Genomic DNA, 20,528 nt, shown 5'->3' on the forward strand with positions numbered 1-20,528 from the left:
TTTGCTTCTTATATCAATTTTCATAATTAATTTTCCTAGCAAATTCATTTTATTAGATAAATGTATTGGCATAAAGTCATTTACTCTGTTCCTTTAAATTTTAAAAACTCCCTCTGCATATGGGATGTTAACTTTTTGTTATATCATTGCTTATTTGTGTTTTCTTATTTTTTTCCCTTGACTTGCTAGAAGCTTGTCCATTTTATTCATCTCTTTAGAGACCTAATTCTCAGATTTATTTCATCTTACTGTTGTTGCTCAGTCAGTCAATCGTGTCTGAGTCTTTGTGACCCCATGGACTGTAGAATGCCAGGCTTCCCTGTCCTTCACCATCTCCCGGAGCTTGCTCAAACTCATATCCATTGAGTTGGTGATGCCATCTAACCATTTCGTCCTCTCTCATCCCCTTCTTCTCCTGCCTTCAATCTTTCCCAGCATCAGGGCCTTTTCCAGTGAGTCAGTTCTTCGCATCAGGTGGCCAAAGTATTGGAGCTTCAGCTTTGGCATCAGTCCTTCCAATGAATATCAGAATTGATTTCCTTTAGGATTGACTGATTGGATCTCCTTGCAGTCCGAGGGACTCTCAAGAGTCTTCTCCAACACCACAGATCAAAAGCATCAATTTTTTGGCACTCAGCCTTCTTTATGATCCAACTCTCAGGTCCAGACATGACTTCTGGAAAAACCCCATTACTGTGACTAGACGGACCTTAGTCGGCAAAGTAATGTCTCTGCTTTTTAATATGCTCTCTAGGTTGGTCATAACTTTGTTCCAAGGAGCAAATGTCTTTTAATTTCATGGCTGCAGTCACCATCTGCAGTGATTTTGGAGCCCAGGAAAATAAAGTCTGTCACTGTTTCCGTTGTTTCCCCACCTACTTGCCAGGAAGTGATGAGATCAGATGCCATGATCTTAGTGATCTGAATGTTGAGTTTTAAGCCAACTTTTTCACTCTCCTCTTTGACTTTCAGCAAGAGGCTCTTTAGTTCCTCTTCGCTTTCTGCCATAAGAGTGGTGTCTGTCCTTTTATTATGTTAATTTCTGCCTTCACTTCTGTTAATGCATCTCTTCATTTTCTTTCCTTAACCAGTAGTACATGTTTACTTTGCAGTGAAGAAATTGGTCATAATTTTTTCTCACAGCATGTTTTTTTCCCCCCCCAAAATGTACAGTTCATCAGTTTTTTATTACAGGGTTTTGTGACATTCACCATTATCCAAGTCTAGGACATTTTTATCATTCCTCTTATTATTGAACTTAGGTTTGGCTGCTCACTGCTTAAAAGCCAATAATTTGAGAAGCAAATGTCAGTAGAAAGAAAAGATGGCTTTAATCAGGAAAGCCAGCAGTTTGAGGAATTGGTAGACTTGTGTCCAAAGCCCAAGCCCAAGGCATGTGCTCAGCTGTGACAGTGTTTTTAAAGGGAAAAATGTGGGTGTTGGGAGGAGAATCTCAGTGAATTGAGGCAAGAGGTTGGGTTCTGCATCGTTCTGAGAGCATGCAGATTGGGTGCCTCTCCCTTCAGATTTATCAGTTATATTGCCCAAGTGATCAAGGATTGCTTGGGGGCGCCATTGGAAGTAGCTTGCTTTAGTTGCTCAGTTGACTCTTTGCTACCCCATGGACTATAGCCCGCCAGGCTCCTCTGTCCATGAGGATTCTCCAGGTAGGAATACTGCCCTTGCCCTCCTCCAGGGATTGGAAGTAGAGAGCTAGTCAGTTTTTTCAACTGCTTAATTCTTCATTCTTCTTTTTATCTAAGAAAAGAATCAGCAAGGCAAGGTGTGCATTCAGGAGAGGAAGAGTCAGAAGTTGGATTAAATTGCCTCATGATCTCATTCCTATAATTAGGTTCTTTTAAGGTTAGAGGACAATAGATGGGCAGACAGGAAAGGGGCAAAGAGCTGCATTTACTCTCCCCGTAAACTCCATACTCAGGAACCCTTACTTCCCATCTTCCCCTTCCCCTTATATCCTGGTAATTGCTTATCTATTTTGTCTGTATGGATTTGCTTCTTCTGGACTTTTCATATAAATGGAGTCACACAACATCAAGTCTTTTGTATCTGACTTCTCTGACTTAGCATAATGTTTTCAAGGGCCATCCATGTTGTAACATGTCTTTTTTCATTTTGTTTTAAGGCTGAATGATACCTCATTGTTTGTGGGTACCACTTTTTGTTTGATCTGCTCTTCAGTTGATGAGGACTTTGATTTTTTATTTCTATTTTTTTGGCTGTAATGAATTATGATGCTGTGACTATTCATGTATGTTTTTTTGTGTGAACCTATGTTTTTATTCTCCTTAAGTATATGCTTAGGAATGAAATTGCTGGATTATATGAGAACTAAGTTTAATTTTTTGAGGCATGGCCTTACTGTTTTGTGGGCTTTTCTGATGACTCAGTGGTAAAGAATCCTCCTGCAACACAGGAGACTTGGGTTTGATCCCTGGGTTGGGAAGATCCCCTGGAGGAAGAAATGGCAACCCACTCCAGTATTCTTGCCTGGGAAATCCCATGGACAAAGGACCCTGGTGGGCTATAGGATCGCAAGTAGTCAGATATGACTGAGCACGGCACAGCAGGAGCATACAGTTTTCACAGCAGCTGCACCATTTTACAGTCTTCCGCCGCGTATAAGGATTCCAGTCTCACCGTATTCTTAGCAGCACTTGTTTTTGTCCATCTTTTTTCCCTTTGTCCAGCTGGATTATCTTGGTTTCCTTGTCAGAAATTAATTATATTAATTTTTGACCATAAATATAAGGTTTTTTTTCTGAACTCTGAATTCTGTTCCATTGATCTTTTTTTTTTTTTTTCTTTTACCACAGTATTGAATACTGTAGTTTTACAGCAGAGTTGTGAATTCCTACAAGTGAGTCCTCAATTCAAGATTGCTTTGAAGTATTCTGAATCTTTTTCATTTTTCTATGAATTTTAGGATCAGCTTGTCAATATTCACAACATCAACAATGAAAAGACAGCTGAAATTTTTATAGGGATTGTGTTGAATCTGTGTTGTAGACCAAGTTTGGGAATAATGCTATGTTAGCAGTATTGAGTCTTGCAGTTAATGAACACAGTATTTTCCCTCTTTTCTTTATTTCAACAATGTGTGATAGTTTTCCGTGTTCGGGTCTTACATTTCTTTGTTAAAATTTTCCCTAAGTATTTTATTCTATTTGATGCTGTTAATGGAGTTGTTTTCTTAATTTTGTTCTCAGATTATTTACTGCTGTGTAAAAAGTCAGTTGGTTATTGATCTTATATCCTGCTACCTTATTGAACCTGTTCATTACCTTTTAATGCATCTCTCCTGCTTTCTTATTTCTTTTTATTATTTTTCCATCTTCTTGAGTCTATGCATGTTTGGTCCTTTCGTTTCAGATTTGTTTTTTTTTTTTTTTAATTTTATACATTTTCCTCTAATTACTATTTTAGCCACAGACATCTTAGTGTATTATAATTGTGGTTTATTTCTAATTCAGCATTGATTTATTTTTAACCCAATAATGTTTTATAGTTTCCAAGTGTTTTGGTGGTTATTGTTTTGTTCTTGGTACTTGGTTTAATTGAATTGAGATTGGAGTTTGTGTCTGGTATGATTTTTCTTTTGGAGTTCACTGATAATTTTCTACTTTTGTAAGAACACAAACAATGAAATAGGAATGTTTTTGGCATAAAACCCCAAATAAACCAATTGGGACCAGAGTGTTCTGTTTATTTTTGGACACAGTAGATGGGAATTCCTTCCATATATGGTAAGATAAAACCTTTCTCTGGTTGCCTAGGTAGTAAGTTTTGTGCCATTTTATCATAATCAGAAATGTTTTAAAATGTCTTTGCAGCCACAAATAAGAAGAGTCATTCACCCAAGCCCACTCGGTCCAGTGTAGCAGGTAGTCTGTCTCTTCGAAGAGCAATAGACTCTGGGGAAAATAGCCGTTCAAAGGGGGACTGTCAGACTCTAGCTGAAGGTGAGTTTGGAGAGTTCAAAATGTAATTTTGGTAGATAGATGTCTGTTGAAACTGACCTTATGGTATAGCTGCTTTAAAGGCACCAAATGCTGGAACTCAGGTTGAAAACCCCTTGATCGTGTGACAGAACAGACCATCAGTAAGAAAGTGCGACCGTCAGGCTTCATGTTCTGGACTCCTGAGATTTAAATACCTGGCATCAAAAAGTTGTTTTTGAGTTTTCCTGCAGTTTAAAAATGTACATATAATGAGATCTCCTGAGTGGAAACTGCAGTGTGGGACACCAGGGTTTGATCCTTGGGTTGGGAAGATCCCCTGGAGAAGGAAATGGCAATCCACTCCAGTACTCTTGCCTGGAGAATCCCATGGACAGAGGATCCTGGTGGGCTACAGTCAGTGGGGTCGCAAATTGTCAGACACAACTTAGCGACTAACATAACCATAAGTGGAAACCAGAGAGAGAACCTTTTTTGTTTGCCTTCCTTCTGAATATACCCTTCCTTTTTTGTAGTCTCCCCGGGAAGCTCTCAGTCTGGGAGCAGGCACAGTTCTCCCCGAGCCTTGACCCATGTCAGTATCAGTGACATTCTGCCGAAATCTGAAGATCGGCAGTGTCAAGCTTTGGATTCAGATGCTGTCGTGGTTGCAGTTTTCAATGGCGTACCTGTTGTTGAAAAAAGAAGAAAAATGGTCACCTTGGGGTAAATGAAGTTCTTTTGTTTATATAATAGAATAATAGCTAGTAGCTTTGGTTGGCACTTATCTACAATGTAATAAACAAAATAAATTTCTACTTTGTTAATTTTTTAGCAGATTATTTGTTTATTGTATTAAAAAGGAACTTTTAAAGTATCAGAGACCTTCCTTTTTTCTTTAACTGAATGAGATAGTAGCAGAAGTTCAGTTTGGGTAAGTTAGAGCTCATTTTCACTGAAGTTAGGATAATAATGTATCCTTGTGTGATCTCTTTATTGTGGGGTTTTGAGTCAGCTTTTTTCCCCATCTGTCCCAGGCTTTTCAAACTCCTTTGTGCTGGACTTTATTGTGGCCCATAGGGTCTTTATAGGAATTTTGTGTGGAACAGAGACCTTCTGGCAATTTAATTTTACCACTGCTTTTCTGCTTTCATCTCATCCTTTTTTCCTTTTATGAAAGTACCCTCAAAATACATAGTTGGAATTTCCTGAAAAGGTTTATATACATGGTCATTAGTACCTTTATTTCTCTCCCAGGAAACATGAACTCAAATCCCAGTCATGTCAGTTAAACTTCCATCAGCCTAAGAGAGTGAATGTGGGGTGTATTGTCTGTGAATGTGCAGATGAGCCTTTAGTATCCATCTGCTCATCTATTTTATGGCTGTTAAATATCATTTCTAATTTTAAACCATGGAATAGTTTTACCTTGGAGACTTTGAAAAGAACTTTGAATTAAATTTAGAGAAAGATTAATATCCCTTAAATTTACTTTATTTCATCGAGTTTTTAGATCTGAATAATTACCAAATCTAAAAGGACAACTGGTGGCTTTGCTTTCTGCTTTGGCTCAGGTTTAAGCAGGGAAATGTGACAATCACTGGAGATTGTCTTGTCCTTCCCATTTCCTAGTCTGGTTTTACACAGGTTCCTTTTAAGATGAAAGCTGTAACTAGCTTTTATATTTTGTTACAGAGGTTTATATCTGCCTTTAGTCATAAAGATTAAATGTGTACGAATGTATAGTTTTTGTAGACTGTAAAATCCTTTATAATCGTGTAAAGCTCATAGCCGTAACCCCCCTCATTTTATGGTTAATTATACTGCCAGCCTGGCTCATGTGATGTTTTCTAGCTTGTGTCTTTTTTTCCTTGCCTGATTTAAGGTAGCATAAGCAAAAATTTTAAATACTAATAATAAATGGTTCAAAATGGAAGTTAAAAAAAGAATATTAAGTTTCCCCATCTTTCTCCCATCTGCTTTGTTTTCCAGCCCCCTGCCCACACACATTCCTGCTGTTCTTAATTTTTTATATATGCTGTGTCTTCTCAGTTTTCATGCATATTTAAATAACTGCGGCCGTATAGTTTTTTTTCCTAATAAAACTGCTACACCTTATTTTCTCATTCAGTATACCTTAAAAGTCTTTCCATATTGGTGAGAACATGTTATTATTAGTATTTTATTTATTTTTAAATGAAGGATAATTGCTTTATAGTATTGTGTTGGTTTCTACCAAGCATCAACATAAATCAGCCATAGGTTTACCCATGCCCCCTCCCACTACACCATGCCTCCCACCTCTCTCCCCATCCCATCCACCTAGGTTGTTACTGAGCCTGTTTGAGTTCCCCGAGTCATACAGATTCCCCTTGGCTGTCTCTTGTATGTGGTTATGTTTGTTTCCATGTTACTTCCTCCATCATCCCACCCTTTCCCTCCTCCCCTGCCAGCCATGTCCATAAGTCTGTTCTCTATGTCTGTGTTGGTAAGGACATATTATTAAGGACTTCCATTTCTATTTATTTTTAGGAATTCTTGAGATAATTGTAGATTCACATGCAATTATAAGAAAGGATAGAGAGAGCCTGTGTACCTTACATTGTTTCCCCTAATGATAACATTTTGCAAAATGCTGATATATTGTCTCAGCCAGGATATTGACATTGATGCAAGCTACCACTTTATAACCTTTCATTGTAAGTGAATCTTTTAAAAGTAAAATTTGAAATTTAGTATTAAACCCCGATGCTCCATACCCTATTAGTTTGCTCAGAAGGAAGGAAATCTAGATTATCATATCACTGACAGGTTATACCAAAATATAAGGTCATTTCTCCCTTTTTGAGGACTAATGCTACAGGAAGTCGTCTGGAAGGAATGCAAATGACTGATTTGGAAAATAACTCGGAAACTGGGGAGCTACAGCCTGTTCTACCTGAAGGAGCTTCTGCTGCCCCAGAGGACGGTAAGGCATGAGAAAGTCATAACTGGCGGGAAGCGGAATACTCGTCTCTTTGGTGCTGGTGCGGAGTGGTTGGTTTAATGAAACAGTTACTGAGGTGTTACCTACTATTTGACATGTTTCATCTGAAAATAGCATTCATTGTGCCACTGAGTTTGATTCACTAGGGCATTAATTACAGGGGAAGGCAAAGTAGTTGACTACATAAAAGGATATATCTGACTAGAAGGGGCAGTTTCGAGGGGAATATCTGCAGATACTTTGTTTGCTCATTCATTAAATGTGTTATGCTACCTACATGAGGAGGCATTGAAGTTTTTCTAGATATGAAAGATGACATTGGATATATTTTGTGTCTTATGGGAAAAACATGCTTTGTCTTTTTAAGTCAGTCTTGGTAAATGTTTGTAGGTTGCTTTGCTCTTTTAGAAGAATTGCAAACTTGAAGCACTTGAAAAATGCTTTATTGACTTCTGCTCTGCCAGTTCATTCCCAGTTACATTTCTAATATTTGTCTACAACTTCTTCCAGATTCATTATTCTTTATCTTAAAGCATAGAAGACTTTGTAATTTTGAGTTAACAGATGGTGCTTGCAGCGAGGCTGCGTGCGTTGCCCTTGCTTGTCCTTTATATGTGAGCAGAAAAGCATGTCAACTTTATTAATGATATTTGACATTGGAATTTTTTTCATTTCTCTGTGAAACTGCCATGTACAACCTCTGCATTCATTTGAATTTCAATGATTGATGAATTGTAGCTCAAAGCATGTGATGAAAGGGGCCGGCATCTACCTCGGACTGCCCTGTGAGAGGGAGTGTGGGTGTTAGCATTTTCAAGTTTTTCAGCTTTAAAGAACACTAATCATTTTGTCTTCTATCTTGGTGCTCCTGTGGTAGGCAGCATTATTTCAGTAGAAGAGATTAAATAGAAAGGATTTTTAGAGTGAAGTGTTGATTTGAAAACAATAGGAAAAATATATTATGTTGATCTTTATAGAAAGGACCTATAGTGATTTGCCAGTAGGGATTAGCTAGTTTCCATGTGTTTATACATACTGGTTATAAATTGTGATGACTTAAATTGTTAACAGAATATGCTTTAATTATAGGCTCCTGTTTATGCAGCATTTGTGAAATGCTTCTAATTTGTCTGGCATTGTTTTGATGCTGGTGATAAAGTAATTCCTGAACCTACTGCTGAGTTCACGGTTTCTCTGCCTTGATGCCATTGACATTTTGAGATAGGTGATTCTTTGTATTCGGGGCCTGCCATTTGCCTGTAGTCTCTTTAGCAGTTTTCTTGGCTTTTAACCACTAGGTGCCAGTAGTACCTCCCCTAAATTCCAGCAGCCAAACAAGGTCTCCAGACATTGCCACTGTCCCCTGGGAGGCAGAATCTTCCCCAGTTGAGAACCACTGATTGAGGTGAAAACTTGAACCAGGGGTGACAGTTCCTTAAGAATCACTTGCCAGAGTGGGTTATACTTATACATGGGAGTGGGTTATAGTTACACATCCCGCATCTCAGGGGTGCTGGGTATGTGTTGGTGGTGGTGGAGGGGAGCAGAGAGAGTAGTTGAAAACCCCCGGTCAGGTCTTGAGAGACTAGTTAACAGCCAATTATAGTATGGAACGATCAGTGCTACGATAGCATATATAGGGACTCAGCTAATACGTGGGCTTCCCTCGTGGCTCAGTGGTAAGAAATCCACCTCCAAGTGCGGGAGATGCGGGTTCAGTTGCTGGATTGGGAAGATCCCCTGGAGAAGGAAATAGCAACCCACTCCAGTATTCTTGCCTGGAAAATCCCATGGAAATAGGAGCCTTGGGGGCTGCAGTCTATGAGGTCAAAAGAGTCAGACACGACTTAGCAACTAAACAACAACTAACAGGTATGTAATAATAAAAACAATAGATAGTATTTCCAAGCCCTCATGGGGATGTCAGTGCAAACCTACATGGTGGTTACTTTTATTATCTTGATCTTACAGGTGACTAGGCTGAGGCCTAACGATGTAACTTACCTTACTTAGTCACAGAGCCAGTGCTCTTAACTGTCACCTCTCTACTAGTCTTTGGAAAGATCATCCTTAGGGATGAGTATGAATTAGTACGAGTTAGGTGAAGACTGGTAAAAGATGAAACCAGACCAGAGTGGAGGCAGAGGTCAGATCATGAAGAGTTACACTGTGTGTCTAGCTAGAATCTGGACTTTGTCTTTTGAATGGGATCTAAGCAAGAAGTGAGATAATAAAATTATGTTTTAAAATTCCTACTCTGGTTGTGCTGGAGACTGGGAATGGGGTGTGGAATTTGGGACAGAAAGACTGGTAAGAAGCCGGTTAAGTGAAACTCAGTGAGAGATGACTTGCACTTTTAAATTTCAGCCTTCATCTCATAATTTCACATTTCTCAATTTTTCTATATAAATAGCTAGCCAGCCCCCAAAAACCCCATAAGTTTTGACATTAGCTTCATTTCATTTCTTTTTTTAAAGGTGATTGTTAACAGCCTATCCTAAACTGGAGCAAGTCATTTGCTTGGCCACATTTAGAATCGCCTATGCACTTTCATCCCAGTGGCTCAGAAGTAGAGAATCCACCTGCAGTGCAGGAGGTACAGGATTCGGGTTTGATCCCTGGGGTGGGAAGATTCCCTCAGAGAAGGAAATGGCAACCCACTCCAGTATTCTTGCCTGGAAAAAATTCCACGGACAGAGGAGCCTGTCGGTTACAGTCCGTCGTCAAAAAAGAGTCAGACACACCTGAGCGACTGGGAACACATGCACTTTCAGGTCCCTGAAGCTGAGATTCAGTGCTGTCAGTGCCACTCAGGAACTCACTCTTCTTATGTAAGGAGGGTTGCAGTGATGCAGAGCACCTAGAACTCAATAAGAAAAGTTGCTGTAAACATGCAAATCAGTAGTGCCAAGAAAAGCTACCATTGCAGGTTGCTGGTGAACAGTTCATTTACCACTGGAGTCCCAGGCTAGGCGGTGAGGAGACTGGAGGAGGGGATTAGGCAGACTGAAGGAGCTCTGTGCCTTTTGGATTTTGCTTTATGAGAGAAGAATGGGGCCTTCCTTACTGCGGTGGGTATTATTCTATCAGCAGCAGGAGCCAGTTTTCAAGAAACCTTTATTTTTCACACCAGTAAGCCTTGGTGAAAAGTTGAGTGAGGTAGTCTTGTGTCTGTGCTTAGGAAAAACAGGGCTCTTTGTTCTTGAGCAGAATGCCTAGAAGAACATTCTCTGTGCCGCGTCACTGTAAATTGGTGTCTCTCTCCTCCTCTTTCTCCTCCCTACTGCCAAGCTGTTTGAAGAAACTTTAAATAAGGCATTCTTTTTGTTACTAGCTGGGAATTTGGGACAGCTAAAGCAGTCTTTTAAATGTTACTGAGGGTCAATAAAACGTGACATTTCTTAGACATGACAGTCATCAACAGGCCTTTTCCTTTCTAACTGGGATCATATGGGACAACCTTGTATAATCTCCTGGTTAATGCCCACGTTCCAAGTCTTGTCCCTCCCAGTTGATACCCTGCAGAAGTCTATAGGTAGACCAGTTTCTTCTCATGTAAGTTGCAAAACCCCAGTGTAACTTGCTTCCTACGGTATAAGCAGTAGGAAGATTTACTGTCTTGTATTAACAGGAAGTCTCACCTAACTCTGGTCGGACAGTATCAAGGCTGGAAAATTTAGCTGTTTAATGTCATCAGAGCTTCCCTGGTGGCTTAGATGGTAAAGAATCTGCCTGCAATGTGGGAGACCTCGGTTTGATCCATGGGTCGGGAAGATCTCCTAGAGAAGGGAATGGCAACTCACTCCAGTATTCTTGCCTGGGAAATCCCATGGACAGGGGAGCCTGATGAGCTATAGCCCATGGGGTCACAAAGAGTCTTTTACTCACTTTCAGTGAGAGTCTATGTCATCAAGAACCTGTTTTCTCCAACCACCTCCATTCCCCTTTCTTTTGCTCTGCAATTCTAAGCAAGTTGACTTTGCTCCCCTCAGGATGGCAAGGTGGTTGCTACAGTTCCAAACTTCATATGGAATCAGAATAATGTTCTGGGTTTAGTGGAACATTATATCATTTTATATGTCTCTATTTATCAATAAGGAGAACCTTTCTTAGAGTTCATCTGATTAGTCACTAGCCAAAGGAAAGGAAACTTGACCAAATCTAAACATTTGTGATTCCCCTCCCTGATCCACTCTACCTGGACACACGAAGCTTTGACTAGATGGACCTTTGTCAGTAAAGTAATTTGTCTCTGCTTTTTAATATGCTGTCTACATTGATCATAGCTTTTCTTCAAAGGAGCAAGTGTCTTTTAATTTCATGGCTGCAGTCACCATCTGCAGTGATTTTGGAGCCCCCCAAAATAAACTCTGTCACTGTTTCCACTGATTCCCCATCTATTTGCCATGAAGTGATGGGACCGGATGCCATGATCTTAGTTTTCTGAATGTTGAGTTTTAAGCCAATTTTTTTGCTCTCCTCTTTCATTTCATCAAGAGGCTCTTTAGTTCTTCTTCACTTTGTGCCATAAGGGTGGTGTCACCTGCATATCTGAGGTTATTGATATTTCTCCCAGCAGTTTTGATTCCAGCTTGTGCTTCATCCAGCCCAGCCTTTCTCATGATTTACTCTGCATATAAATTAAATTAGCAGGGTGACAATATACAGCCTTGATGTACTCCTTTTCCTAATTGGAACCAGTCTGTTGTTCCATGTCTGGTTTTAACTGTTGCTTCCTGACCTGCATACAGGTTTCTCAGGAGACAGGTAACGTGATCTGGTATTCCCATTTCTTTAAGAATTTTCCAGTTTGTTGTGATCCACACATTTAATGGTATCTTAAAATGATTATCATTGACAGCCAGTTGTGTGAAAACTTGTTGACACCTTCTGGTAGGAGTAAGAAAAGTCCTGTATTCAAATTTCTTAGAGTTGGTGAAATCTCACTAGTTTGCTTTACCCTTTAATGCAGTTGATACACACTGTAACATATGGGGCAAAGCATGTAGCAGTAGGTGGTGATCTGCTGCTTGACAATAGCTGCTTTCATTTATTTGACCTTATGTTGCGTGTACTTGCTCTCACTGCCATCAGGCAGTGGTTGTACAGGACCCAGGACCTGTGACCTAGAGGTCAAGAGACCAATTTGGTTTTCTCATTCACAGAACTAGGGAACTTCCAATCTTAGGACTTGATAAAAGACCAAAAAGTATTTTCATGCAGGAATTCCTTTCCAACGTTTCTTGGAAAATGCATGTTTTTCTGAATCCTGAGAAAAATGAGTCAAGAAATAAAAAAACTGAAAAAGTTATTCTTATTCTCCTGTTAGAGTTAGTCTTTAACAGTCAACACAGCATCATGGGGACTTTTCTGGGGTCCAGTGGTTAAGACTCCATGCTTCCATTGCAGGGGGCGTGGGTTCAGTCCCTCGGCAGGAAACTAAGATCCCACACACTGTGCGGGATTGAGATTAAACTAGAAAACAGCAGCAGCAGCACAGAAACATACGACTGTTCTGGAAGAATCCTCTTATGGCAAGTTGAACATATAAACTGGAAATGCTGATACCTAGAATCAAAGCTTAATAAGATCATAGGAGCGCCTTGCAAAGAAGCAGTTGCAGTCAAGTCTGTCCTGGCCATAGCTGTTGCCATTTTATGTGTTCATGGCCCTGTCTGCTGCTATGTAAATATTAATGAGTCTGTCCTATCTTATCCTATACCACAGGGGTCCCCAACTTGTTACGAATAGGACTGCACAGCAGGAAGTGAGCAACAGGCAGACATACCCCCATCCCACATCGGTCCATCTGTGAAAAAGTAGTCCCTGCTGCCAAAAAGGTTGGGGCCTACTGCTGTACAGGGATCCTTTGTGTGTGCTCCAGGAAATAGGAAGTTTCGGAAGCAAAGTGTTCTCATATTGGCATTTTTGACATGTGATTCCACGTAGTGCTCTAAACCTTGCTGAGAGTTTAAGTGTGACGTTTTCAACTATTACCTAATAACGTTCACAGAATGTTCCAGTATTTGAATATTTAGTGTCGGCTACAGTTTTTGTAAATACTACAAACTAACCAAAAATTTTAAAAGATATGTAATAAAGAATTTGAAAACTATTTTAAGTATTTAAAGAATAGCTTAAGATTTTGGGAATTCCTGAGGATTCCAATTCCTCGTTTGTGAATCCTGGAGGTTAATATGTCTCGGAATTCAGAAACACTGGTACCAAGAGGTCAGATTTGTGCTTGGAGTTTCACTGTGCTGTGCTTAGTCGCCTAATTGTGTCTGACTCTTTGCGACCCCATGGACTGTAGCCTGCCAGGCTCCTCTGTCCATGGAGATTCTCCCAGGCGAGAATACTAGAGTGGGTTGCCATGCCCTCCTCCAGGGAATCTTCCCAACATAGGTATCAAACCCAGGTCTCCCTCATTGCAAGAGGATTCTTTACCCTCTGAGCCACCAGGAAGGCCCAAGAATACATTGTTGTTGTACTAGTCACTTAGTCATGGCCGACTCTTTGTGACCCTGTGGACTGTAGCCCGCCAGGCTCCTCTGTCCATGGGATTCTCCAGGGAAGAATACTGGAGCGGGTTGCCCTCCCTTCTCCAGGGGATCTTCCCAACCCAGGGATTGAACCTGGGTCTCCTGGACTGCAGGCACATTCTGACCCCTTGGAAGCCACTAGAATACACTTGCTTGTCGGTTTTAGAGTTTCGGCAACATTTCTGTGAAGGGCCACAAGGTGGAGGTAGTGCTTCACGCAAGGAGCTGGTTTGGGCTCTAAACAGTCTTGCTCTTGAGAATGTGGATTGGACCCCTGGGAAGGGAAGATTCCCCGGAGAAGGAAATGGCAACCCACTCCAGCATTCTTTCCTGGGAAATCCCATGGACAGAGGAGCCTCCTGGGCTGCAGGTCTTGGGATCTCAAAGAGTCAGTCACGACTGAGTGCACATGTACTTGACTCTTTAAAGCAGGAAAGTTTTTTCCTTTGCTGAGAAAGGAGATTTTAGAAACATCCAGCCTGTATCTTCAAAATGTTCAAGGGAGAAGTAATACTATACAAACTCTTCTTAAAAACAGAAGAAGAGGAATTCACCGGTAAAGCCATATGGGGCTACAGTTTTCTTTGGTGATAATTTTTTTAAACTACCAAGTTTCATTTCTTTTAATGCTTAACATACCTATTCAGGTTATCTGTTTTTACCTGAATGAATTTTGGCAGTTTGTGTCTGTCAAAGGATTTGTCCATTTCATCAGTGTTCTTGACTCCATGAACATAAAATTTTTTATACTGTTCCCTTATTATCCTTTTAATGTCTGTAGATGCTGTAGTGATGTTCCCTTTTATTTCTGATATTGCTGATTTTGTTTGCTCTTTTTTACCTTAGTCTGCCTGAAAGCTTTTGAGTTTTGTTGGTTTGTTTTTGCCATGCAGCATGTGGCACGATCTTAGTTCTCTGACCAGGGACAGAACCCACATCTCCTGTGGTTGAAGCATGGGGTCTTGACCACTGGACCACCAGGGAGGGAACTGTTCCCTTTTTATCCTCCTGTTTGTTAACCTCTGTTTTATATGCTCATTTCATTGTTCTTTAACACTGATTAATTTCCTCTTTCACTCATGCTATTCATTCATCTATTAATAGTTTAATTTTAACAACAATGTGTTAGTAATTCTTTGAAAATCTATCTTTTCCCACAGAGAAACACAGAATCATGTGGTCTCTTTCCCGTTATTCTATGAAAATGTGTGGCCCTGCCCTTGTGGCATCTGTGTGCCTGCTGACTCACTTTAGGCAGGCTCTCTGCCTTGTTTGTAAAGTTTGGTTGGAACATGTCTTTTTGAGACTTTTACCACCCTTTGTAGAAAATTTGAGTATTCATTTTTTTTTCCTCCTGTGATAGTAATTGTGACCTGGATTGTGGAAGTTTCCTACCACAGAGGTCTTTTAAATGTTTCAGAAGTGTTCATGAGTGTTTTTTAGATCTGCTTCTGTTAGATAATTTCAACATGATTTCTGTCATCTCAGCACTGATATTTGTTGCTTATCTTTACCTGGTTTTTCACGTGCTGAAATAATTTTGGAATGATTTCTGGATATTTTCTTAAAAAATAATTTTATTTACTTTTTGGCTGTGCTGGATCTTCACTGCTGCATGGGCTTTGCTCCAGTTTGGTGAGCGGAGGCCACTCTGCTTGTGGTGCTCGGGCTTCTCACAGCGGCGGCTTCTCTTGTTGAGGAGCACGGCTCTCGGGCCCGTGGGCTGCAGTAGTTGAGGTTCCTGGGCTCTAGAGCTCAGGCTCAGTGGCTGTGGCACCCTGTGAGATCTGCCAGACCAGGGAGGGAACCCGTGTCTCCCGCCTTGGCAGGCGGATTCTCCACCCCGAGCCACCAGGGAAGCCCCCGAGACATTTTTCATATGATTTGTGTGAGACCCTGGGCCTCTTTTAAATCTGTCAGTTTGTTGCTACTTCAGGTTCTTATCTACACCAGTAGGCGTGATTACAGAGTCCTCAAGTAGCTACTTCATGCGCGTTCTGTCAAGGTTCTGTAACTTCCTTCAGTGGAGAAGATGGGGTGGAATGTGTACATTGCTTCATCTTACCTAGAATCTTCCCTCCAGAGGATTTTACATTTGCTTTATTCAAAAACACTAGCTCCTGACCAATTTTTATGTTCCTTTCCTGAGATTTGAACTGAAACCGTAAATCCCAAACCTAAATTAGGCACACTGCCCTTTGTTTGAATTCTGAGGTGAACTGACCACAGAAACCAGACAAAATTCCCTGCTGTCTTCCTGTGACAGTAGACATATTTAATTACTCTTTCAGTGAGAGTTTTAGTTTTATGCTTGGAGTGCAGATTTAGCCTCAGTTTCATCTCCCTTTCTGTGGTGGATCCAGTGTTTTTTTGCCTATTCCGAACAGAGGATTTGATTCCCTGGTGACTCAGACGGTAAAGTGTCTGCCTGCAATGCAGGAGACCCGGGTTCAATCCCTGGGTCAGGAAGATCCCTTGGAGAGGGAAATAGCAACCCACTCTAGTGTTCTTGCCTGGAAGAAGTCTATTAGGAGAAGCCTAATAGACTACAGTCGCTGAAGTAGCAGAAAGTTGGTCACAACTGAGTGACTTCAGTTTCAACAGAGGATTACAGATTTTCTGGGACTTCCTGGTGGTCCAGTGGTTAAGACTCTGTACTTACACCGCAGGGGGCGTGGGTTCCATCCCGCACACAGTAGAGCTGCGAAAACAAACACCTTTCACAGCAGGCTCTCTGGGGTGACATCATCTACCCCACTATTTTCCTTATCCTTTTTTCTGCTGTACCATGGATTTCCCTTTTTTCTTTTAAATATAGCTGTTCATTAAAACTTCAAGATTTTATTTTATCTAGCATTTATAAGGGTTTATAGCAGAAAGATTTTTCAGATTTTCTTGATCTCTGTCTTGTGGAACTAGAAAAATCCTATAGAACTTGTCTTTTAAAACCAACTCATGCACGAAAACAAAATCGGAGGCCCACATGGGATAGTAACTCACTTATTGCTAAGATTACTGGAATTTGGTGTGCACACGTGTAGATATAAGTGTAAATGTATGTTTGTGTTTATACGTGTTTATATTTGTGTATATTTTAGGCTAGAAACTACATTGAATCAGGATTAAAAGAGCGCCTGTTATCTCATGATTATCAAGGGGGAAAAAACTGTATTTGCTTTGGAAAAGATATATCAGTATAATGAAATTAATACTGGCTTTCAGTTAAAACTTTTCAGACACTTTGAGAACAAAAATAAACACAGCTCTAAATAACTAAAGAGAACTGAGTTTTGTGCAGTTACTTTTTCTTTGCTTTGTTTGCTTGGTATCTTCTATTATCTGGGCATTCAGTGTAAAATTCCGAAGAATCTCAGTTTAGGGTAAGGAGGCTGTCTTTTTCTTGACGTGGTTTCCTGTCAGACATGTTCTCTCCTTCTTCCCTGCCAGGAATGAGTAGCGACAGCGACATCGAGTGTGACACTGAGAGCGAGGAGCGGGAGGAGCGCGCTGGCATGGGCGGCTTCGGCGACGCTTTCATGGCGCAGCCCCCAGACGAAGGTGCAGCACGTGGTGTCGCGGGGCTTAGTAAAACCGTCTCTGCTGCTGCTGCTGTTTCCTTTGCTTCTGTTTCTGCTTCGCTGCTTCTGCTTCTTTTTCTTTTTTAAATTACTGTCATTTGTGAGACAACATTCTTTGGGGTAGACTAAATGATGAGTACTGAAAAAATTTGGTAGGCTGTATTTGCCTGGTCAGACACCTGATGAGGCATGCTACTTAATGGGCGAGGCTGATGTTGACAACCTGCTTTGGTACAGCCTATGACCTGAGAATAGCTTTTACATTTTAAAGAGTTGTTTGAAAAAAAAAAAAAAGGCAAAACAGAAAAGAATTTCCAGCAGATCCCGATAGTGGCCTGTAGTGCGTAAGTGTTAGCCAGCCCTCTTGGGAGGTTTCAGATACTTGATTTTCTTTTTTCTTTTCAGAGATACTTGTAGCCTAGCTAATAAAGTAAGTTTTTAAAAGACAGCCTTTTCCAGGGACTTCCCTGGTGATTCAGTGGTTAAGAACCCGCTTTCCAATGCAGGGGACGCAGGTTCAGTCCCTGGTCAGGGCACTAAGATCCCACATACATCAGGGCAACTAAGCCTGTGTACAACTAAAGAGAAACCCACAGGCCGCGGCTAGAGAAGCCTGTGTGCTGCAGCGAGAAATCTCGCAGGCTGCGGTGAAGATCTCCTGTGCTGCAAACTAAGACCCAGTGCAGCCAAATAAATATTAAAAAAAGGCAACCTTTTCTGATTTTAGAAATGTGTGCAGATTATAGAATCGTTGATTTACCTCTTCCTTCCAAAAAATAAAAAAGTCTTAGGAAAAAACTGAGAGAAATCCGTTATTAGTTTTATTTTAGATGTCCAACATAATGATTCGATACATTGCAAAATGATCACTGCGATAAATTTAGTTAACGTGCATCGCCCATTGTTAGTATTTTATCCAGAGACCTTAATGGTTAATCTGAGCATTCCTCTGTAAGCACTCCTGGAATGACAACATTGTCAGGCTGATGTTAATTGTCATCTTTTATTTTACAGATTTCCCTGATATGCTAGTGTCTTTTTCAATACAGAGCCAAGTGTTTGATGATTTTTAAGTATTAAGGTATTCTTAGTAACTTTCTCTGCCTCTAAAAGAAGCAGCCAAATTTGAGGCAAAGTTATTTTGAGTGTTGGTGGGTTTTTGTAGTGATGTTTGCATGCTCAGTTTAATTGACTTGGAAATACATTTTATATTTACAAAATCATCCTTTGAGTGTCCATCATCATCGTTCCTTATTCCGTTCTTCAGCTGCTGCCATGGTGTCCCCAGGGGACAAAGTCAGGCAATGCCTTTCATCTTCTAATTATGGGCATCTGTTAACACATTTTGGTTTTTTCTCCTTTATTTTCCTTTTGTGTTTGTTTACGCTTGACTCTGATAAAGAATTCTCTAAGAATAGAGATTTGTTTACAACCCAGCACATCTTTCTTTATCACTTAAATAACACACTTGCTAAGGTCACTTAGAGATATGGGAAAGAAAATACGAGTCTTTAAAAATTGTTAACTGTTTTTTATCATTTTCTCCTAGATACACATTCCAGTTTTCCTGATGGTGAACAAATAGGCCCTGAAGATCTCAGCTTCAGTACTGATGAAAACAGTGGAAGGTAATTTTCAAATCAAGAGAACTGACTTGTAAGCCTCCTTGACCCCGAAATTGGCTGTCGTTGGTGCTCAAATTTGTCAGTGGTCAGATAATCAGATTTTTTTCACCATCTCTACTTGAAATAGTAATTGAGACTTTAGAAAGTAGCACAATCCTAGTATAAAACATTAGTACAAAGGAAAAAATTAAATGTGGGAAGAATTCTGTGTAATGTAATGAAATAACAGTGTAGCCTAATTAACTTAGTAAATTGGCGTATTCCTAAGAGGCAGTTTGTCTGCTCCGACAGAAGGGCAGTTAACTGCCAGGAATGTACCCCGAGGTAGTGCATGCACTTAGTGAGCTGCTCCGCGCCGGTGCTCTCCTGTCCTGGCTAGATCCTCAGTTCTGTTGAGATGACCGCCTTTATAGTTTGGGTTTTAATTACAGTTTCTAGTTTCATTAATGCCTATAGATTAGTGAGCAGAAATATCACTTCTGTGTAGATTCTGCCCTGAAGACACTTTATGTGAGTAACTGAAGCAACACTAGACTGAACGTCCTCTTTGGAATGTGTCGGCCGCCTGAGGTTCCGCTTCTGTTCTTATTTGCTCAGTGCAGGCGGGCACACTGATGGCACACATGCTTTCTTTCGTGTGACTTTTACAAATGCAGTTTTAAATGAATTAAGTTAATGTGGATTGGTTATGTTCTTGGTCATATAAACACATATAAGAACATTTTAAATTATTTCACTTTTTTCCTGCTTCTTACCAAACAACTGCAGAGCAACAGGTATTTTAAAACCCTGTTTTTTCCTTTGTTTTCATTAGCTGGACATTGATTTCAGTGTCCATACATTTAAAGATTCCTACATATTATACATGAAAGTGTGCTATAACATTCACTTCTATACTCAGAATTAGTCCAGAATTATTGCCAAACTTCACCATTGTGCTCCTGCATTTGTTTTTGAGCTGCTATACCATTTGTGAAAAGTACACTGAAAGCTGACTAAGAGACTATTGTAAAAGCATGAGTATGTATACATTTGAGAGGCATTTCATCTGCGTATTTTTTACTTAATGAATATTGTTCCCTTTTCCATGTCTAGTGTCTTGCCGAATGCTGTGATTCATGGTTTGCTTTTGTTCAAAACAGTTTGCACTTTTTGTTAATAAAATGAACTTGAGAAAATGTTATGTCTCTGCAATTTATTAAAACTGGGACAGGAAGCCCTCCTTTTCCTAATCCTATTGCCTGTGTGTAATAGATGCTTTTGAGCTGTTAATAGATGCATAGGGAAGTTAGAAGACTTATAATCTCATAATCTCCATAATGTATGTGGTTACTTTTTCTCCTTAAATTAGTTGGAAAATTTTAAGTAGTATAATCATATGAGAAATAAAAATTTAGCATTTGCTTACTGTCATGATAACAAGGATGTGCCATTATATAGTTAGTAAGTAGCTTATTGTGCAATGGTCTAAAATATTACTAATAAGTTCTTCACATTTCATTTTCTGTTAGCTAGAGATGCATTTGTGTTTAGTACATTTTGATGAGATCATGTTTTAAATCCAGCTTTGTCTTATTTCTACACTGCATTGTAATGGGTAAAGCTGTTATGTAAGAATTTTGTCTCATTAGTGTTGAGAGCAAGTCATTTTAAGAATTGATATTGTAGGGTTTCTTTTTTTTTAAGTGAGTCTTACCAGAATTCATAAACACACATGTGATTGACTCTACTTTGAAATTCACTGTTGCATAGGTGTTTCTTGACCTGTATTTGATATAGAACTGAGTGCTTTTCCGTGTACCTGTGTAAGTTCTTATTTTCAAAATATGGAAAACCACATA

The 20,528-nt window shown here is 40.0% G+C and overlaps 1 protein-coding gene across 16 annotated transcripts in view; it reads left to right on the plus strand.

The window, feature by feature from the left end:
- TRIM37 (tripartite motif containing 37) overlaps window positions 1–20,528 on the plus strand; it is a 151,244-nt gene that overhangs the window by 118,901 nt on the left and 11,815 nt on the right. For 6 of the 16 annotated variants that reach the window (XM_086360612.1, XM_086360620.1, XM_086360615.1 and 3 more), the window contains 6 exons: window positions 3,852–3,980; window positions 4,493–4,682; window positions 6,806–6,924; window positions 16,932–17,042; window positions 18,612–18,690; window positions 19,175–19,865. In XM_086360612.1, coding sequence (XP_086216738.1) covers window positions 3,852–3,980; window positions 4,493–4,682; window positions 6,806–6,924; window positions 16,932–17,042; window positions 18,612–18,690; window positions 19,175–19,205 — 659 coding nt within the window. In that variant the 3' untranslated portion in view covers window positions 19,206–19,865. Of the gene's footprint in view, window positions 1–3,851; window positions 3,981–4,492; window positions 4,683–6,805; window positions 6,925–16,931; window positions 17,043–18,611; window positions 18,906–19,174; window positions 19,866–20,528 lie in introns of those variants that run through there. The other 10 variants (XM_086360614.1, XM_086360621.1, XM_086360616.1 and 7 more) reach the window with 3 other exon arrangements.

This window comes from Bos grunniens, chromosome 19 (assembly GCF_055505025.1).
Source record: "Bos grunniens cultivar Pamir isolate PY7600 chromosome 19, Bosgru_T2T1.0, whole genome shotgun sequence".
NCBI classification, from domain to species: domain Eukaryota; kingdom Metazoa; phylum Chordata; class Mammalia; order Artiodactyla; family Bovidae; genus Bos; species Bos grunniens.